Source organism: Parasteatoda tepidariorum, chromosome 11, assembly GCF_982258835.1.
Source record: "Parasteatoda tepidariorum strain Cologne lab strain chromosome 11, Ptep-v5.0, whole genome shotgun sequence".
Lineage (NCBI taxonomy): Eukaryota > Metazoa > Arthropoda > Arachnida > Araneae > Theridiidae > Parasteatoda > Parasteatoda tepidariorum.
The window spans coordinates 48,111,436-48,134,620 of record NC_141765.1 but is presented as its reverse complement, the minus strand read 5'-3'; the positions used below and the strand labels follow the sequence as shown (position 1 = coordinate 48,134,620).

The window sequence follows — 23,185 nt, the reverse complement described above, 5'->3', positions numbered from 1 at the left end:
ATAGTGACATAGATAGTGAGAAAGAATATGTTCCTGCAAAAAATATCAAGTCTGAAATAAATTACAAAATGAAAGTGAATGTAATAAAAATAATAATTTGGATAATGAATGTTCTGAAATTAACTCTCAGACTCAAGTGTCTATAAATTGTAGACAAGAATGTGGACGTGGAAGAAACAAGAGTATATGTAACGGTATTAGTCGAAAGCATTGTAGGTTCAGACGATAGCTCATTTTGTTAGTATTTATTCTTAATGAATCACTAGACTAAATTAATAACTTTCAGGTTTATTTGATTTTTAATAGCCAAAATATTTACACACCTCTTTGTGGCTTCAGAACACACACAGTGTGTGCTTTTTTATTTTATACACAGATGATGCTTCAAGCATCAACAGTCGTCATGAATGTTTTATTCGCAATAATCTACCTCCAATGAGGACATTTCTGCAGATAGAACAAGGTGGAAAGTGATTTTATTTTCTGGATCAGTAGGTCATTGTGTATCCCAAAACTTGGGAAGGAAATTAAAGGCCCTACATAATATGCAAAAAAAGAAAAAAACATTTTAAAGACAATATACTTTGAAAAGCGACAACCAATAGCCATTTTACTACTATAAAAATTAAAGTCTCAGTCAACAACTGTGGTTGGAACCCTAAGAAGAGATTGAAGAGAAATGCAAATAAGAGCAAAATTAGGGTTTTTTTTTATTTTGTACAGAAAAGATAAAGATATAACATTAACTGTCTATCAAGCAAATGAAATATATTATTATAAAATGAAAATATATTATTGCTTAGTTCACCTCATAATTTTGTGAATTTTGATGACAATGAAAGAAAGACATCAAAAACTATAAAATATGTATTATTATCAAATAATGTACAGTGTGAACATTGTTGATCAAATAATATGTCGTTATAACACTAAAACAGAAACTTGCCATTGACCTGTACACATATTTTTTAATATTTTATATATATCTGATATAAATTCATGAATTTTATATAAAGAGGTGACTAAAAAGAAAGAACTTCATTACAGAAATTTTATATTACATTCATGTAAAGAGCTCTGTGCTCCATTTGTGTCACCAAGAAATGTGGCTAAGGTAAAGAAGCCAGTGAGACAAAGAATAAACAGAGATGAGATCACCCTGAATTGAATAAAACTGAATGTAAGGTTTAATGGCACAAGGTCCAAGAAAAAAAACCCACGCTGCACCAAACAATGATTTTTTTAGACAAAAGAAAAAAAGGGTAGGATTCATGTAACAAATTTATCTTACTAAAATACAAGAAATTTTTTAAATGGTGTATAATATACCAATGCATTCAAAAATTGAATGAAATCGTATGTAAGTGTAAATAGGTTTAAATTACACAATATAGTTTAAAATGGTTAGAAGTAAAAAAATTCAAATTGAATAAAAAATGAGATCACTCTCAAAAACCAAATTTAGGGTAAAAACAACTTGTAAAGTAAATCATATGCCGGAATGCATGCCCTGATTTAGAAAGAGCTGTTAGTGGCAAATGTGCTAGAAAAAAGTGAGATGCATTGACAACTGTAAGAAATTAAAATGAATCAAATTAGTGTCATAAATTTTTAGTTTCGATATTCAAACAAGAGTAATTTAGCTTATTATTTTTATCATTTTAAATTATTATGTATATAGAGTAGAAACTCAATAATATAAACACTAATAATGTAAATATCGAAAAAAGTCACTATGCTCCATTTAATTAGCTGCTTTTGTTATCCAAATACATTAAAAATACAATAAAACATATTAAATATTAGATGATCATGTTCCTTATTATATTTTAATTCTTTAATTTTCACTGTATATTTATATTTTAGATGTCTAATCAGTTTATTATCAAAAAATCTAGGAAAGGCCACGCTGGCCCCTTCTGACTTTCTAGATATACAGCTATATTCAGCCTTTCAAATGATAATCCTTCAGGAACAAACCTATATTTGTAATTGCTGCTGATAGAAAATGAAATGCATACAAAATTGAATACAAATAATAACCATTTTAGGTCTATTTTTTCAACAGAACCACTTTATCCCATCTTAGTTATGAAGAATTTGTAAAACATGGAATAAAAAAGAAAATTGTATAAAATAATTATGTAGGTAAAGTATTTTTATTAAAATTAGTGTAACGTGTTCTTATAGAATGTTGGAGAACTATAATAAAAAAACTTTACAATATTTTATTGTTATTATTTTTTATTTAATATTATTCCTCATTTAATTAGATAATGAATCATGGTCCAAGTCCTGTTCAAATAGTGGATTTCATTTTATATGTACCTACTTCATTTCATAAAGAAAATAGAGAAGAAACTTTTGTCACATTTACTAGCTTAGAAGTAAGTGATTCTAAATATTTTTTCAAAGTTTTTATTTATGTATGCTTTTTCATGACATTTAGGGGAGACCTTCACTAGTGTAGAAATTTTTTACATTTCCATAAAAAAATGTCTACAAATGACTTATTAAATATAATTTTTATCTCATTATTTTTTTAACAATACTTTGTAAGTTTTACTGTGCCTCTGGCTTATATCTTGATTTAAAAAGTTTAGTTTATTCATAATAACTTTTTTTAAAAAAAAACGTTGTTTTGATCTACACTAACCCTAGTACCTGCTATGGACAACCTTGATAACTTGTTAAGTAGTCACTTATTACAACTCAGAAAGATATATCTAAATCCAAAATTAAATTTATTTCAATCTAAGCCTTATTAGAGAATAAATATTGACATATATTAATTAAAATACCAATTTATAATAGAGTTACTTAGTGTACTGAGAAAGAAACCGTTATTCAATTTGGTTTATTTGATAAATATTTTTTACTTTTTTTTATTTTATCAAAAAAAAAAAAAATAAATAAATAAATAAATGTCAACTTTAAATGTGTTTTCAGATGCAGTCCAGGTAGTTCTACCAGTCACTATTCTTCTCTTAAGACTTGAGAAATGCTTTTTTCTGGAAAAATGAAAGATTCATAATTGAAGAACTATATCCATTTTTTTCTTAAACATGTAATATCATAATCTCCAAATCCATAAACAACTTCCACTGTAACAGCATATTGCGCTGTTATTCATTTATTTATTTAAAAAAAAAATTGACTAGCACATAGTAGTTAACTCTTACTAAATTGGTGTTTTTAAGATGTTTAATTTTTCTTTTTAATCTAATATAATTGCAATTTAAACTAAAGTTGCTAACTTTTGTATGAAAAAATTTACTTAAAGTATGCTTCCACTACCCCACAAAGATATTTTTGTTTGTGGCTAATGCTGATTCATTGAAACTATACAAAGCAAAGTTAATATTAATATTGGTAAAAAAGAGTATCATTTTTAACATATTATCACATTCAGTTGAAATTCTGAAAATAACATATTTCTGACTCAGTGGTTATGGCATTAAACTGTGGTTGTAAAGAACTAGTGTTAGTTTTCAATAGATGACTGGAAGCTCACCCAGCTTCAAATCCATGTGCACCATCTTGTCTGGGAAATGAAGTCGGCCTGGGCACAATGCTGACCACATCAACACCATCTTGTCTGGGAAATGAAGTCGGCCTGGGCACAATGCTGACCACATCAACACCATCATGTTGGTCACGAAGTAGTTGAGCCTTGACCTCCATAGCCCCTCTAGTTAAAAATATTCTCTTGGGAGAATGCTTTACTTTGTATATTTTTATTGAAATGAATAACTATTGCTAATTAAGAAACAAACAGCCCATATCTAGCTGTTTTTTACAATGTTAAATATTTCAAATGATAGGCAAATCCACTGCCATATGTGGAACAATCAGACCTCAAATTTATTAGGCAGTTTCAGGTTTTTTATCAATATAGATCTATTTTTACATATATTCGAAACAGTGATATTTTTGGAAGGGATGCACTGTGTACCCGCAATTACCCAGTACATGGCCAGCTCTTTTAATACTCAGTACCCAGATTTGGCTATTAGTCTAAAGACTCAGTACTAGGTTACAGTGCTGGGTAACATATATTTATGAATAACATATTTCAGTCTAGTGCAGAATTTTAATTCTGGGAAATCTTGGTAAAAGTATGCCTTAGGAACAGAAAAATATGTTTGCTAAAGAGAGATCTACTTTATTAAAGGATAAGTCGATTTATAAGTCTTTTGCTGAAAACTATTTTAACTTAAATTATTATGAGAGTTGAATCAATACAAAATTTAAAATCAGTAATTACATTAATATTTAAAGTCAATAAAAATAATTAAATTCAAATCTAACCACACAAAAATACAATATATATATTTATAATTTGGGTTTGTATTTTATCGAAGTCTAATTGACAACGAACAAAACAAATATTTTCTTTCAAATGACACATTAATTCTTCAAATGCTACTATTAGTTGAAACATCATTGAAAATTAATTTCCCAGTAATTAAATGTTATGCAAAACAATATGAAAATAATACCTAGCTGGGAAATAAACTGAAACTTTACTGGGTACCTGGACCCCATACATCTATAATTTTAGGCCTAGATACATGTTATAATATAATTTTTTGTTACGTATAATATTAATTATTTTTAAAGTTTTACAATTGAGTGATCTAAAGTGTTTATTATTTGTTTAAAGACATGCATCTTTAATATCATACATTTATTGTGTTTGAGTTTGTTTCACAAAATAAAATGAAATAAATCTTGAAAATATATTATCTTTTATGTTGTTGTTACACCTAATGAGCAATGCAAACACTTGTATTTTTTTGTTTAAAAATTTCCGATGTTCTGTTTATCTTTCATTGTATATTTCTTAGGCAGATAATGGAAAAGCATTGACCATACCTGCTAAGTGTAACGACTCTAATATAGTGATAAAGCCTCTTTCTCCTGAAATTAATAAAAACAACAGAGATGGTATTTTTGATGAGGATAACCTGTTAGTTCCAGAAGAACAAAATAAAACTGATACAGTGATCGAAGCCTTAAGCGAATTTGGAACAACTGACAAAACTTCAACTCGTTTAAAAAGGAGTACTGCCGCTAAAGCTACTCCTCAAAGAAAAAGTGAAATTGTACTTGTAAGTAGAAAGGAACCGTACAGTTTTAATTATTTTATATTAGAATATATAAGCTTTTTGTTTAATCATCTTAAAATGAACCTATAGCTAGCTTTTTTCAGCCTGCAAAAATGTTATAACACAGGGTGTTATCACATTTTTGACAGTCTTTCCAAAAACACTATACACATTAGGAATTGTAAATTAATATTTAAATGAAAAAGAACAAAAATATTTTCTAATTTTGACCAATTATATTGAGATCATAATGAGCTCTGGAGAAATTAAAATAATCAAAAGCCCATTGATTTGAGTATGAAGCAAATAGATGGTATTTAGGCAAAGAAAAATGCTTTCCAGACCTCAATAATGGTCAGTGTTCAAAAACGTTTTTTTCCCTGACTTAAATATGATTTGCAACTTGTTATTTTTTATTGAAAAAGGATGTTTTGATGTTTGTGCATTTTAAAGACCTACTTCTTCTGAATTCTCTGCAGAAAACAAAACCAGAAAAGAATTGCGTTTTTATAAAGGAATTTTTAGAAATCACCTTTGCCAAATATTATTTTGTTTTTTACATTATTATTGTCTCCCTTACCTCAGCCCATAATTGCTTCTGGTATTCCTGCTTCTAATTTTGATGGAGACAAAATTTGGTGTTTTCATATTTTCAAGACCAAAGAACTTTTTTAAGAATCATGTTTATATGCAAGTTTTTGCGATGAGAATAATGGTATAACTGTTTTAAGAAAAAAGATGTTTGATTCTTGGCAAAGATTATTCTAAGAAAAATCTATTTGATTTTTCACTGTTGATAAACAGCTTTTTCACGTGAAGTTCAAGTAAATTACTTCAGTTGTTTAATAATTTTAAAATCAAGTATCAAGACAAACTGTTTTTTTTCTTTTTTCATAAAAGAATTTTTGCGTGAAACGTTATTGCACTGACAATTGTACCTTCTGTAATACATATTTCGATAAGTTTCATTCAAAAAGTCTGCCATAAAGACAAGTTTAGTTTGTCCCAAAGCTTGGCCAAGACGTTTTTATCTTCTCTGCTAGTTGGAAATGAATGAGGTTATAGAGTTGAACTATGTGAAAGGTGCACATATTTACTGTGGATTAGTTAATAAACATAAGTAGTAAATTGAGATGCATTGTAAACAAGATTTTTCTAATTTGAACTTTCTTATATTTAGAGCTGTGAAACTATAAACTGTATTGCAATTGTATGTTCTGCATCGCCATTTACAGACACACGAAAATTTGCCAGAATTACAGTTTCAGTATTAGTGAATATCAGCATAATAAATGACAATTTCGTAAGTAGATATTTCCATCATAAAATGAGAAAATATGCTTTTTAAAATTGAATATGCATATCATAAGTAATTTATATTATCAATAAGTTTTTTTCATGATAAACTCTGATAGTTATAGGTTTCTTAAATGCAACATTTCTATAATCTAAATTTTTATGAACTAATTTGTAAATAATTTTAGCCACTGTCTTTTATGAAATTTCTGGCATCTAATAACTCTATTCTCTAATGCTTGTATAAATGCCAAACAATGGCTTTTGAATTTAGTAGCTATCTTTGTTTTTGATTTCAAATCCTTTTTAATATATAAAAAAGATTACATTAATTTATTTCTGAAATATAGGATTTTTTTTATATATGGGTCATTCTCACAAAAACAGTCATTTTCATGTCCCCAATATAATTTATGTTTGTTTTGCAACTTATTATAAAAAAAAATTCAGGGAAAGTGTCTTTCAGAATGCAGGCTAACTAAGGAATAAAAATAAAATTATCAATTTTTATTTTTTATTTATTTTAGGTAATTAAAATATACCAATATGTCATTCCCTCACTTGTCCCCACTCCTGATTTAAAAAAAGAAAAATTTTTTTTCTTAAGTAAAAAAAATAAATTTACAAATTCGTGTTTTTTATTTCAGAATATTGAAATATAGAATTCAGAAAATCAATTTTAAATTTAATTTCTGATAAAAATATTACCACAGCACTATTTTAAACTTTGTCCCCAGCGTTTCGCGTCATTCCCTCACAACAATGTTTTTATCGTCTGCAAACTTCTTAGAATAAAAATATTTTAATAAACACTTTAGCAGTTAACAACTGGCATCATAGAACAAAATTCCAGTATGTTTCCATTTTCAACTTAAAGAAGCTTTGCTGTAGAATAAATTTTAATGAATCAAACCAGGTAAAATTTTTTACATTTGTCATTCCCTCATGTCGTTTTTTAAAATAAAATAAAATACAAATTCATCGAAAAAGAGGATAATTATATTTTGCTTTCTTGTCTGAATATAATTGTATGTGATTGATTTCAGAAATCAATTAGGCCTAACTGTTATTTTGAAATTTTATTGAATTTGTCATTCCCTCACTAATGTATAAAGTGAGGGAATGATTCAAGATGAGAATATTGTTAAATTTTGCTTTTGTTTGTTCTTGGTTTTTCTTTTTTTAATAAAAATAGAATTAAAAATTGCGGAATATATTGTATTAAGTCTAATTCTAAAGTCTAGCCCATTCTTAATTTAACTTTATTTAAAATATAATATTGATGAAGTTATCATATTCCTAAAAATATTTTTGAATGAAAAAATTAATTAACCTGATTAATTTCTATTAAAATTATATGTTATAACTTATAAATTATATGTTATATAAATATATGTTACTTTTGTTGGAGAACTTACAATTATAATTTTATAATTTGATGAATTTTATTTAAATGCCAAATTTAAATTTATTCGTGAATTCTACACAGCATGAAATAAGACAGCAGTTATAATACAATTATGATCTTGAATTAATTAGTTTAGGCATTTTAATAAATACTGAATGCCTGTTTTAAGAACAGTCTAAGAAATATTAGAATCTATTTTCCAGATAGCTTAACTATGGATAGCTTAACGAAAGAAGGAGCTCGTTTAAAGAAAAAAGAATATGATCGAAAAAGAAGAGAACGAATGAAGTCAAATTCAGATTCCTCTTTAATTTTAAAACAGAAAGAACGAATAAAATACCTGAAAAAAAAGGAAAGAGGACGAGTGAAACCTGCCTCACAAATGACTAGTCGTAACTTAAGGGTGAAAAGGAAACAATGGAAGAAAAACTCCGACAACTACAGATTGAGAAAACAAGCTCTAACAGAATCCAGTATAAATGTGCCATCTTTGAATAATAATGTTCCGGGACCTTCCAGCGAACTAAACACATTAAGAATTTCTGAGCATAATAATCTTAGTTCAAGAAAAGTTAGATATATAAAGTTACATGCAAGAAATAGAGCAAATTTGAAAAAACAGATAAATAAACTTGAACATGAAGTATCTGTTCAAAAAACTCGAGCTGGACGTTACAAAAAGCAATTATATAGAATTAAGAATCAAGACCGAAACAAAATGTCATCAAGAAGTCGTGTAAATAAACTTCTGGGCAAGGAAAGGGTATCACCATCAGTTCGCAAGCAGTTGGTTTTTAGTGAAGCACTATGTTTGCAAGTAGGAACTAATTTTAAAACTTTAGCAAAGACTCACAGAGAAAAAAAGTTGTTTCATAAACTTTTAAGCGGAAAAATTCTGAAAAAGTACAGAGCATTATGCTTTTCAAAGCGATTTCTGAAATATAGAAAACATAAAGAATCGGTTAAATCAAAATTTAATAAAAATAACATATCTTATGAAACTTCAGAAAGCTTTGTTGCCTTTTTTGAATCTGATGATGTATCTAGATTGTGCTCTGGTAAAAAGGAATGCGTCACAAGAAAAAAGATAAAGAAGCAAAAGAGAGTGCTTCTTGATACACTAAGAAATCTACATAAAAAATATTTAAGTGAAAACCCAAATCGTCGAATCAGTTATCCTACTTTTTGTCGAATGCGTCCGTTTTGGGTAAAACAGCCAACAATTAACGATAGAGATACATGTAAATGTATAGTACATGCTAATATGGAAATGATTATCTCAAAACTTCATGAGATTAATATTACTGAATATAAATCATCAGCATGTTTAATAAAAGCAATAACTTGTGATTCCAGCTGTGAAAATTGTCTGTTCAGAAAATGTCCTAATTGTAAAGATAAAAGGCCAATTTATAAAGAGTTTAATGATAAGGTAGTAATCAAGTACAAAAAGTGGGTATTAGAAAAAAATAAATATGTTGTTAAAAATCAAGAAAAAATTTCTAATAAACCAATTAAGATTGAATATAAAGTTAGTACATCCAATTTAATTAAAGAGCTAGAGGGCAACTTACCAAAATATATGGTCCATATTGCAAGTATAGTTCATCAGTATAAAACTATGAATGAACTGAAAAAACAATTATCAACAGATTCAATACTAGTACACATTGATTTTAGCGAAAATTATAGTTGCAAATATAGTGAAGAGATTCAGTCGGTGCATTTTGGAAGTGGTAGGCAACAGATAACTATACATACAGGAGTTTATTACAAAAAAGAAGGTGATAAAGTAGTTTCCAACTCTTTTGCTACAATAAGTCCCTCACTTCGACATGATGCAGCAGCAATATGGGCCCATCTCAAACCAATTTTTAAGTGGATTATGAGTACAAGTGAAGTAAAACATGTTCATATGCTAAGTGATGGGCCATCAGCCCAATACAGAAACAGAAAAATGTTTCATCTGATATCCCAACACATAAAACAGCTTACTCCTGGTATTCTAAACTTTACTTGGAACTATAATGAATCCGGACATGGAAAAGGAGCTCCCGATGGAATTGGAGCTGTTATGAAAAGAACAGCAGATCGGAGAGTGGCAGAAGGAAAAGATGTGCATAATTACGAAGCACTTGTTTCTGTATTAAAAGAAAATTGCTCAGTAACTTTATTTGAAGTTGCAATTGAGGATATAAAAAAATGTGATAAATTAATTGAGGTAAAAATTAAACCATTCACTGGCACAATGAAAGTTCACCAAGTTGCATACAGTGCAAGGAATAACATATTGAATTTTCGCTCTCTTTCGTGTTTTGCATGTGATGCATCAATTTTGTGTGAACATTATAATTTGGGAACTTACAAAATAGGCAGGGCTCAAACAGAGATCAGAAGAAGAAATCCAAGGAGTCCAAAATTTAAAAACTTTGCGCAAAAAATAACCAGACAGTTTTTTTTTAAAATCAAAAAGCAGTAACTATAAAGAACTTTCAAAAATATATATTTTGTATAAGATATTTTTTCTAGCCCTTTTGAAATGAAATTTTACTTTGTCAAACTTCATTAAGAAAAATAAGGTATCACTTTCACACATAAATACATTTTCCAGCTTCAAATATTTAAATAAATCTTGCTAAAGTACATAGTACAGATGTTAAAGATTAACATAAGAACCTACCAATCTTATATTTTTAAATTTGAATACATAAAATCTAAGGCATTTTATTCAAAGAGAAAAAAACAGTAAATCATTAATTAAGTTTGTTTGTAAACATGTAAAATTAAAATACCGCAGAAGTAAAGATCTTACATTCAAAAAATGTAACAATTGATGTAATGGCTCCCACAAATGCAGGAAAATAAAAATGGCCCTTTCCAAAAAACATACATAAATACACAAAAACAGACATAAAAAAAATTCTACCACCCATTCCATGTGACAATCGTGCCAGCCAATTTTATTTCCCAAACCTGTAAAAACTATTAAATATACAAAACTAAATTATAATAAATAATAGATATACCTAGTATGTTATCATTTTCAAACTTGAAGTAGCTGTAACTGAGAGAAAAACATGTATTGAAATAAAATATCATTCCCTCACTATTAGTGTCATTCCCTCACTTTTCAAATAGTGAAATTAATTAATTAATTTAAATATTAAGTATAATTTAAAGGATATATACTTTCTATATAATGCCATTACATATTTCTATTAATATAAAAAGTTTCAGAGCTTTTTATTCATTTTATTTTTTTGGGATTTTATGAACTGAAAAATGACAGTTTTTGTGAGAATGACCCATATATAGAAAATACACATTTTATTTTTGTATCACAAATTATAATGTATGTTAAATGTATGTATTATGCATGTTAAAATTCATTTAAAAATTACATATTTAGAAAAGGATGATGTTTATGCTACAATCACATTAATGTTTCATTCCTGTGCACTCATGGACACTTAATTAGTTCATTTTAAAGAGAGTCAAACTTACAGAGAGGAATACTCTGAAAATACTATTGACCATTTAACTGTTTCAATGCTACCGTATTTTCTGGTGAAATCGCTATCAAGTGCCACACATCGATACAAATGAAATTTTTTAAAATAAAGTTATCACAATCGCCGCTCTGGCAGCAAAAGCGAAACACCATGCATATCAGCATCCTAATAGAAGAGACCTTTGAATTACCATTTAGAATATGGGTGTAATAAAAAAAATATTGTACATTTCATAAAGTAAAGTTTTAATTTCTAAATTATAAAAAAAAAAAAAATCTATTAACAGGACCGCTCACTTACGCCATAGACTGACTGTTTAGGCAAGGCTGAACTAGATAATCGTTGATACGGGTTAATTTGAAATAATCGTGGATAATAAATAATCCCTTTAAATGGTCTGAAAATAATGTGAAGTACAACAAAATATTTTTAAATACACCAAATAACGTAATTTCTAAAATATTTGGAGGGGGGAAGAATAGCCTAAAATGTGTTAACAAAGAGTTCACATGAAATGAGTTTTCTTTTTCAGCAAAAAAAAGCAACAAAACGATATAAAATAAAGTTGTTCTTACCAGTTAGCACCGCGCGCCAAAAAGTAAAGCTGTCATGTTTTACTTCAGAAGAGCAAATAATTAACAGCAAAAAATATTTATGTGCTCAGCGGCTCCGATAAAAACCTTGCGTTGGGAGGGTGGGAGTTCAAGAGAAAAAGGTTAGAGAAACTGAAATTTTAGGAAGGTAAATTATTCTTATATTATCGAAAAATAATTCAACCATATTTAGCGGAAGAATTAACGCTGCGACTGATTATATAAATCTGTAAAACAATGTAATAAGAAAAATAAAATGAAAAAATGTTTAGCTAAAAATTTATTTAAAAAAAAAGATTAAAAAATTTATTACAGTTAACAATTTGAGGAAAAACTAATCATAACAAACAACTAATAATAACTAATAATGAAATAACTAATAATAACAAAAATAAGAATTAAATAATAACGAAAAAACTAATAATAACAAAAATAAGAAATAACTAAGCGTGCACCAAGAAAATTCTTAAGAAGAATTAACGAAGCAGAAACGAATTTTACTTTGACAATCTTTGGGGGTGAAATTTTAGTGGGTAGAATGGTCTCTCGTTCAATAGAAGTAACACAATATGACTGAGCTTAGAAAGAGAGGAGAGAGAATGCTAAAAGAAGGATGTACCCCACATCCTCCGCTTTATATCTACTCGAGCTGTTTAGGAGGAATCAATCAGTTATTTTTAAAGGGGTTGGGGAAAAGAAAGGGGATACTTCCTTATCTGTTCGCTCCAATTACAATTGCCAAGGCGCTAAGTGGATTTCTAGATTGCAATCTTTCTTTAAGTTGGGAGTGGATACAAGATGCATACCTTTTAAATTGGTCTCCTTATGCGATGTTTTTTTATTACTTTGTCTTGCCAGTTTGCTAAGAATTGGCGATTTTAGATCGCGATACGGGCAAATATTTCGCTGACTTTTTTTGCTACTAAAAATTATTTGGTCGGAAGCGCCGCATGTAGGAAATTTTTTTCTTCCGATAGCGCCGCTTCGCTTTAGCCAAAAAATACGGTTTTTTCTTTTATATCTCTCTTTGCTAGCATGCAGGCAAGGCATAGAACAAAATTATACATCAAAAGGAAATGGAAGAACTTAACTGAAACATAATATTATAGTAAAAACGATGCTCAAAATACCATATTGCATAAAATTATATAAAAAACAGGCAACAGGTAAAAAGAATGAAATGGAATAACTTAATTTCTGTATCTAATAACTAAAAAATTTTACAATATATATATTTTAGGATTTTCATAATCCGGCCCCTCTCCTCCAAAAAAATATAAAATTTTTCTTTTAATTTTATTCTGTTACAGGATCCTTGGTACAAAATACAATATATTACAAGTGGAGAAGCATCTATCCGAAAAACAGGAAACAATAGTGTCAGCAAACAGCATCGAACTGAAGTAAGGTTGCATCTTGCAGTTATATGAATTTCATTTGAATTGATAATCTAATTTGATAAACAGGACCTAATTTAGAAATCTAGGGGCCTTAGGCACAAAACTGTTGGAGGCCCTGTTGAGCCTCACATTTTTATATTTACAAATTGCTTTTAAATTTTTTATAACAAAAGTAAATTAAAATATATTTGTAAATTTGTGCTGATATTCATTTCAATTTTTGTTTTCTCATAATTCTAATAGACATTATTAAGGAAAAAACACTCATGAAAGATATATTTGTTACATTTAGGGGCCCCTAAACATGTAGAGACTGAAGGCCTGAACCTCTCAGGCCTTATGATAAATCAGGCTCTGCTAATAAAATATTGTCATAATTATTTTTCAATTAGTTTTTGCTATGTCTTAGACACAGAATAAACAAAAATAGGGAATAATTAAATGTTCGAGACTAACTAAACGAACTAAATGATATTTTTCATAGAACTTATGGAACTTTTTAAGCTAATGAAAGAAGAAATAGACAGTGAATTTTTTATAAATTTTCATGAAGGTAGACTACACTTGAAAGCATATATATAAAAATAAATTCAGTTCATCATATTAAAATTCTAATTAGATAATTAAAGAAATATAATTTGTGTAAATATTTATTTAATATTTTATTTAAGGTCGGTAAAAAAGTGTTGTGATTCAGGGAAGAAATCGTGCTAACTTGCAATCTGTCATCAGTACCAAGACCATAGCTAGGATTATTTTTCAGGAGGGAGGGTTCTGATTAAACCTAATTATATTTTTATATATTAATAAACTTAATAATCGCAAAATTAAAACAATATAACTCAATTGAATGTAACTAGTTAATATAATTAGTTATAAGTTTTTGAATTTTCTATTTGAACTTTTTTCCACTCTATTGATAACTTGCTTCTTCATTTGAATCATAAGAGTATTTTTTTTTCAATTTTCTTTTTTCCTTAGTGCATAATCACAAGAAGAAAAAAAATAATGTTGATACATATTCAATATGTTTGTGTATAATATATTTAACATGTCAAATTTGTTTTGTTTTTTTCCTACTCACAAATTTCACTTTTCTTTATATGTTTTATTTTAGTTCTGTTCCTAAATAATCCTGTTCTGTTTCTAAATAATATGAAAAAAATCTGAACATATTTATATCTGAACACAAAAAATCATTTAAGCATTCAAATAATGACCAATACATATGAAAGAATTACTATAACTTAATTGCAAAACCATCTTAACCCTTTGACGGTTAGGAAAGTGAGCAGTTTTCGCTTACTTAATTAGCGCAGTATTACGAGTAAACAGTAGTCAAAAGTGGCAGCTGTTTTCCCCCGCCGTTCTTCCGAAAATTTCACCCTTCTCTGGTGATGCCGTAGATAGCTCGCCTCATGCGTTTTAAAAATTTCTTAAGGTATTTGTAGTACATAAATAACAGTTTTTACGCACTTTAAAATAATTAATAAATGATAATTATTAAATAGTAAATTATAAATGATTATATTCAATTATATAAATAATAATAGTTAATTATAAATGTAAGACAAATATTAAATTGAAGGGACTAAATAAATACAACTAATGTGAAACTTTATGAAGCATTTAAATACAGTAATTACCTAAATACTGTGAACAAATCCTTCATCAGACTCAAAACTTGATAAGCTTTCTGTATCATGATCATTATCATCATAATTATCTAACTTTTGCTTTTGAGCCATTTTACTTTACAAACACCCTAAAAAACATGCCAAAATAAGAATAAAAAGAACAAGGTGAAAAAAAATTTCTCCATTATGAAAGAAATACATGGAACCCGTCTGCAGATGGTAAAACTGACTAAATTTCACTAGTAGGATTCGTTTGTAACATGCAGAATAATAATGGCGAACAAGCTCAGCTCGGCAGCGGGTATTGGTGAAAAATTTCACTGCGCGAGTAGTGCTCATTTCTAACCATTTCGGTCGAAATCTTGCTCCCGAGCGGATCTCGTTTGCGCGCATTATGAAGCACGATTTGATTGCGAGCTGAACCCGTTCATAACCATCAAAGGGTTAATCATAGATAATGTGTTCTTATTCAAAACTGGAGAACTAAACTATTATGAGACCCACGCTATGTTTTTACCCCGACGTCACACGTTCAGTTCAGTACATAATTCAAAGGGTTACAATTCATACAGTTTCATTGCAAAGTGCTGCTATGCTTAAAAAAGTATTATTGCAGTTTTTTAAATTTCCAGGCGTGACAGCTCCTAAAATATCATAGCTACTAATGTCCAACATTTTTGCATAATTTAACATGAGAATTATACTGCTTCCTAAAAATTGGACCTGACTACTAAAAGGACCACAGGGAAGGCTGGTTATCAAACTTTTTTATAGAAATATACTACACTAAAATTAAAAAACTTGCATTTATTTTTGTTACTAAATTTTTTGAATCCAATAATTAGAATTTTTAATAATTCAAAGTAAGCCCAGTTCTGCCATCTTGAATTATCAAGACTCTACTTTCTTGAAATTTTATAATTCAATCTTCTTATAAATTAATATAGGTGCAAACAACTATTGTCAATTCTGGTCCAAGAGCGCATGAAAAAATTGCACAATGGATAATTTTTGTCAGCATTGGAATTGGAATATTATTATTGTTAATCATCCTCATATTGCTTATTAAAGTAAGTATAATAAATGAGTTATGGTATATGTTCTTTCACAAATATGACAGAAATATAATATGACATTCATTGATATGATAGAAAAATCAGGTGAATAACCTTAAAAATTCTGAAAGTGCACTTTTGTTTTCGATTTTTTTCAGCTTATCACAATCTAAAAAGAGCACAAATTTAATGCTATTGTAAGATCTCTCTTTTTTTTACTGAATATAACTGTGTAAATAAATATTCCCAACTGCAAGTTTGTTGACATCCATATGTAATAACTTACTATATAGTTTCTGTTTAGTTAGTTTTTCTGTTTAGTTTATAAGCAACTATTAAACCAATATGTATTTTGAAAGTTATTTCATACTTAAGTCTTTTTCTAAGTTTCCATGTTTAGCTTATGTCACATTGCATCTTAAATTAAAATAAAATGTTTTAGTTTTAATTTTATGTTGATGCATGATAATTGGTATCATGAATGTTTTTAAAATGTTCATTTTCTTGTCAAATATTAAGATTTCTAAAATCATACTTACCAATTAAATACAATTTGGTTCACAGTTGCTTAGACCTTTCAAATTTAGTTTTGCTAAGAAAACAAAAATTGTAGTAATAAGGATAAACAGAATGAATGTCATTACACAAGAGCAAAAATAAATTAAATGTTTAGTAAAATTAGGTACATAGATGCTTACACTGTGTGCTAACTGTTGTCATAAGAAAACATAGACTATTATAATTGAGCATATTATAAGTTGATTTTTTTATTAAAATTGAGCGTTTGAATCTTAATTCCGCAAAGTTTCAACCATAGAAAATAAAAGTGAAATAGTATGGAAATCCAAAATGGAATAACATTACGTATGAGCTAAATAAGAAAATTTGGATTTGTAATAAAATTGGGTAAGCAAATGTTGGACCAGTTAAATTATGTTTCTTAATGTTTTAGATTTAAAAACCTGAATTACAGTAGTTGAATTACACGCTGAAACAATTAAAGATGAGCAAATTCACTTATTTGACTAAATTTGCTTTTTATTTTGATGGCACAGAAAGCCACATGTTTGGTTTATAATTCCTTTTCTTCAGTCAATTGCTTCAGCTTAGGTTCATCTAAAAAGTTACTTTTTTTATTGTCCTATATATCCAGGTTGGTTTTGATCAGTCTCTTTCTCACCAAGGCAATTCTTATAAAATCTGTCATGGTAATCTTATTCTGTGTCCTGTAAAAATAATTGTCCAACTATTAATAGCTAGAGACATCATAGAGTGTGCTGATTGGCTAAATGATTCATTCATTGTGCCATAATAATGAATGCTGGTAGGGGTCTATTTTTCCTTTGGGCTTTTAAAATGGAATATTAGATTACTTCATGCATGCTGCTAGAATGTTTTGTTCTGTGTCACACATGAATTAGCGTCTTGATGTGTCTTGAGCAATAAAATGCCATTGTTTTAGTTTAAAATGCTAATCGAAAAAAAACCTTGATTTTTTTCATGATGTTAAATATTCACTAAAATCAGTTGAGGTGTGAAGAAGCTATCTTGTTTAATACATAGTATGATACAAAATTTTAAGGAAACTCGAAAATTTGCGAAAATTTATTTCATTCACACTTTTCATACAATAAAGCACAGTGTCTTATTTATATGAGATAAATATTCTGAAATATGCATGCTGCAAAAGTATGAAAAAAAAAACGTTTTGCCATTATGTCTCTCTTTTATATATATTTTAGAATTATTGTGAAAAATGAAGTAAAATATGTACTTATATGGGGTAGAAATTCATCTAAAATAAGGGAAAATGTAACTAGGACATTATAATGAAGGAGAGATCAAAACTAGTTGGATTACCAGACAAAATTTGAAAAGAATTGAAAAAGTTAGAAATTCTTACCAATTTCCTTTGACTGTTTTTTGATGCTTTTAATCTTGCTTGCCTTCACAAAGATATAAGCTACATTATGATAGTATGTTTGACCTTTACCTTGTTAAATATTTGATTTTAGTTATTATACTCTGGATGTTAAATAGGGAGCAACCTCATTTTCAATTTCTATATCTTTTAAGTGTAAATACAAAATTTAGTTATAATATGGGAATGATTTTGCTATACTTACAAAACTGATTTTATACATATCTTTTTTAGTTTGGTTTCTTCAAACGAACAAAAAAAGAGGAAATGGAAAAAATGAAAACGAAAGAGGATTTAAAAGATTATGACCATCTCGATGAAGAAAGTGAAGCGTTAAACTAAATAGATGTGATACCTTTACTTACTGATGAAATTTTCCTGAAAAACCAGTTTTTCTTCGTTTCAAATTTCATATAAAATGAGACTGAAATGTATGAAAAACTTAATGTGATATAGGATTTATTAATGTGCACTATAATATCAGTTGAATGATGTTCATGTTTGCATCAACTGGTCAATTTGAAGGAGTATGAATGATAGTTATTCATCAAGATTTTCACTGATCATTTCTCAAATCTGATATTTTACCAAATGAATGCAAATGTTTTTAAGCATTGATAATTTTTTGGCCAAAATATTTTTAACAGGGTTTACATTGTTTGCATAGTGAATTTCATTGTATATGTATTTGGTATTGCACAAATTTATCTTATGTTAATTATATTAGTGTGAGCTGACACTTTAAAACTTAGGTAAAATAGTTAACAACTTATTTTTTAAAATTTTTCTTATAAAAAATAGAAACTCACATTTTGTGTAGCATGTAAAAGAAACAAAGCATTCTGAATATCTTATCTATTCTTTTTCATCTACCAGAGCCTATCTTTATGTTTTAAGAGCTCTAAGATATTTATATTAATTTCCCAAAATAGTTCAAGTTTGCTATCTACAAATAAATTTACTTTTTCCAACAGATTTAAATGCAGCACTATAAAAATATAAGTGAACTGTGGGATAGTTTTGTGATTTTCTTTGCGCGTACGACACATGTGAGCTATTTTTACTTAAAAAATTGTTCCAGATGTTTGAGTTTATATAAATACTTCACTGAAGTGTTTTCAGAATGGGGTTTAAAACTCAAGGTTATAGAGGTGAGCCCACTTTATAAAAGCGGTACACCCACTTCATAAATTGGCATCAACGATAAAAAATATGTTTGTGAAAATAAAAACTGTAATGAATGAAAATTACATCATCAACATGAAAACGAATCAAAGTGCTTCCTGTTTTTTTTTTTAACAAACTGTTGCCAAAGGTTAAAAAAGCCATTTTTATTGCATAATAAACTTAGTATCTCATTCATCATTAACATTTTATTCACTCATGTAACTAGTCAAAATGATTCTTTTTCCTTTGAAAGGAAAGTTTTTAATTTTAGAAAAGTTTATCTTTTTGTGCAAATTTGTTGTACTAGTGTGTGTACTAGAATGTGAAAAATCATAAATAGTGCTATGTTCAACAATGAATGCTCGATTAAATATCCTGTAAATAGCATGTAAGAAAACTTCCACTTGTATTTAGTTCTAGTAAATTTACATGATTTGAAATTAGTTTGATATTGTTGATTACATAAAAACAATGCAATTGCTGACATTATTTATTTATAATGTTTAATACATTATTTATAATGAAAACTACGCATACTCTAACTATTCATTAACAGTGATTATCTGTGATAAACAGCATTGTGAGTTACAACAGTTAACATGTAATTTTATATTACAATTTGTTTGTTTTACATGAAATCTAAGTAATGAAGCACTGTTTATAAAATAACCTTATAAACAAAGTTTTAAATATTTAATCGAGCTGTATTTATGGCATCATAAATCATCAGGAATATCTGTTTTGTGATTTTGTTTAAAAATATATTTTTAACATTAAGTTTCTTTTGTTTGATAGATTGTTTCAGTGATTGTTATAATTGCTAAATTTTTTAAAGTTAAATTTAGAAATATTCTGAAGAACAAAATAAAAATAAAATTGAAAAATGCTGATCATTCGCACAACGTAATAATATGTCATAATTTTCCAACATTGCAAAAAAAAGTAAATTTTCTACATGTTTAAATCAAACTTAATTGTTAGCTTTTCTATGACATAAGAGTTCGTCATAGGTTAATATTGTAACTTAATTTACTTTGTTTATAATTTGCATTGAACTGTGTAAGATGTGACTTTATTATTTAATTGTGAAAAAAGTATCTTCACTTAAAAAATTGTGATTAAAACAATATCAACCAAATATTTCACAAAGCAAACAATTAATATGGGATTTTAACAAAATTGTTTTGTAAGCATGTTAAATTTATGCAGACAAATTAACAAAATATTCAATTCATAGGATTGGGTAAAAATAAATAGATTCGCCTTCGAGCATCATGACTCTGGGTAAAATTGTGCAAAATTTTCTCTGACACCAATACTTTCCTATTGAATAAAATGGAAAGAAATTTATTTTTGTTGCAGCAAAGCAACAAGCTCAGAAAAAGCTTAAACAATCAGAGGGTTAGATGCAATAAATTAATCTAGACATTGTTTTAAATAGAAAATAAAAGTTTATAATATGGAATATAAAATTTTATAACATGTTTCAAATATCTTATTTCCCTTTATATTTGTCATGCTGGATGTGACAGTAATAATTAACTTTAAAAGAAACACAGGGATCTTGTATATCACTGAAAATAAATTTAACACGAAGAGTTAACATTTAAGTAATGTAATAAGAGTTGTTCTTATGGAAATGCCCTAAAACTGCTTTATTAATTTTTATACTAGAGTTCTAGTTTGCCTATGATGAATTATATGTAGAATTGTTTGCTATCTTTAAACTTTTACATAAGTTGACTTTGCTATACATCAGACATGAACATCTTATTAGTTTATTGAATATACAATGCAATTTTTTTTCTTCTATCTATTTTGAAAAATACAAGTATTTTTAAAATTATGTCAAACAGGTTTTCAGTAAGACTTTTTTACGGTGTTCTCAATTGTACTTAAGACAGCACAGCAAAAAAATTATTGACAAGGTCAATACTACTATAATTACAACAACAAAAGGAAATTCAATTGAAAGTATCCCTAACCAGGGTTCAGCCTAGAAAAACTAAGCGTGGTATTCCGAATCTCTATACAAAGTGGTTTTTTTTTCATATTTTATCATAATTATCATGCCAAATTGTTCTGTGAAATATAAATTTTTTATTTTATAAATTTAACTTGGTAACTTTTTGTACAAAATTATATGAAGTGAAACATATTTTAGTAATCTGATTTTTTAAACAAAATTTAATATAAATGAATTAAATACATAAGAGAAATACATTACTTATCTTGGAAACTTAATTATGCACAAGATCAACATAAATATCCAATATTTTAAAATGAATATACCGTCATTTGTGACTACTTTGTGCAGGATTTTGCAGTTTTTGAACTTTGACATGTAAAAAAACTATGTTAATTCAAACTTTAGCAAAATTTATCGAAATTATATTTATAACTGGACGCAGACGAGTGAATTTGATAAATATTGGCATTATTTGTATGTAATATTTACGAATAATAAGTCACACTAAGTAGCCCCCAAATGGGGCTACTTTGTGCAGCGATAGGAATTCAGTTTAATAATCATGTTTTTAGTAAAATATTGATATGAAATTGTTAAAGAAGTTAATTGTTGACATTTTTAAAGACAAAAACATCAAGATATGTAAAGATATTAGTTTGAAAATAATTTTCAGCGTTAAAAAAACCATTTTTTTTGAAGAATTTTTTCTTAAGAAGAATGTTTATTTCAAAACATTTGAGTTTAAACAAAAGGAAACCATATACTTTTTTTAACATTGAAATGGATATTTCAAAAATAATAATTATTACATATTCATCAACATTTATAATATTGATAAATTTGAACATAACATGCTTGAATGAACATGACAGAACTTGCTCTTCAGTTTCTGTCAAAATCACCTGATGTCCTATAAAATATATTTTTATGAGTTAAATCGTTTGATTAATTCATTAGAAAAATCTTTGTAGAAGAAAAATAATAGTTTACCAGGAAGTTTCACGTGTTTTTTGTGAATTTTATTAGAGATAGTACTTCTGTGGATTTTGTACTTCCGATAAGCTTCTGCAATCGACATACCACCAGCAACTGCTTGCAAACATTGTTGCAGCTTTTCTAAAGTGTAATCACGGTAGTTTCTCGTTCCAGGTATTTTTTTATAACGTCTGATCATTTTTCTGTCGAAAAAAAAAAAAACGAATGAAACTTTGCACAAAGTAGCCCCAAAGTGCATTTTTTTTTCATTTTCCGTTTGTTTGTTATTAATTTTAAAAAAATTTTTAGCGCTAACATGATATAATTGTTTATTAATATATAAATAAAAAATTTTGCACTTACTACAATTGTTTTATCAACGTCTTTGCATTTCACAGCTAAAGTTTCCGCGCACACTTTTCGACATCCGAGGTCCTCGGAAAGTTGTTGACATTGGATGAACCAAACACACTCTGAGATTGTCTTAAAATTCGAAAAAATGTTTGTAGTAATAGAAGAGACTTCTATCTTCAGATTCCACAGATTTTTAATGTGAAATAAACATAATACTGAATAGCAGCACTTGAAAAATGCCAAATTCGAATTTGCACAAAGTAGCCCCGAATGACAGTATATAATATTTTTAGACAAAAGAAAGTAAAATAAATTTTTCAGTATGAAAAAAACTATTTTTTAAGACTTATGTTATAGACTGTATCTGTTTCCATCTATTGTACCTTTGGCAAAAAGAACAGATCAAATTTAGTGACAATAACTTTATTGGTCATATAGTCTTCATAGGGATACTTTCCAAATTGAATGCATTAATTTGAAATATTCTAATGGATACTAGAGGCATTTTATATTCTATTTTGATTAACAAAATAGAAAAGATGTCACATTTTAAAAATAAATTTAATAGTATGTATTTTTATAATTTATGAACATTGTTTCTGAAATGTAATATAAATTATCAAATATTTTAGTGCTGAATAATCCACCTTATATGTTGACTGTATATATCAATTTTGTGATAATGTATTGCTTGGATAATATATATTTCTTAGGTTGTATTGTATATCTTATGAGAAACTTCATTGTTAATTTGAAGTTAAGTTGATTTGAAGCCTGTATCCTTTGT

The 23,185-nt window shown here is 27.7% G+C and overlaps 1 protein-coding gene across 1 annotated transcript in view; it reads left to right on the top strand.

The window, feature by feature from the left end:
* Nucleotides 1-19,976, top strand: part of LOC107439183 (integrin alpha-9) — a 95,305-nt gene extending 75,329 nt beyond the window's left edge. Inside the window, exons 22-27 of the mRNA XM_016051687.4 lie at nucleotides 2,274-2,387; nucleotides 4,851-5,114; nucleotides 6,292-6,414; nucleotides 13,231-13,323; nucleotides 15,905-16,027; nucleotides 18,168-19,976. Of these exons, the coding sequence (XP_015907173.1) occupies nucleotides 2,274-2,387; nucleotides 4,851-5,114; nucleotides 6,292-6,414; nucleotides 13,231-13,323; nucleotides 15,905-16,027; nucleotides 18,168-18,275 (825 nt within the window). The 3' untranslated portion in view covers nucleotides 18,276-19,976. The remainder of the gene's footprint in view (nucleotides 1-2,273; nucleotides 2,388-4,850; nucleotides 5,115-6,291; nucleotides 6,415-13,230; nucleotides 13,324-15,904; nucleotides 16,028-18,167) is intronic.
* The last annotated feature ends 3,209 nt before the right edge of the window (nucleotides 19,977-23,185 follow it).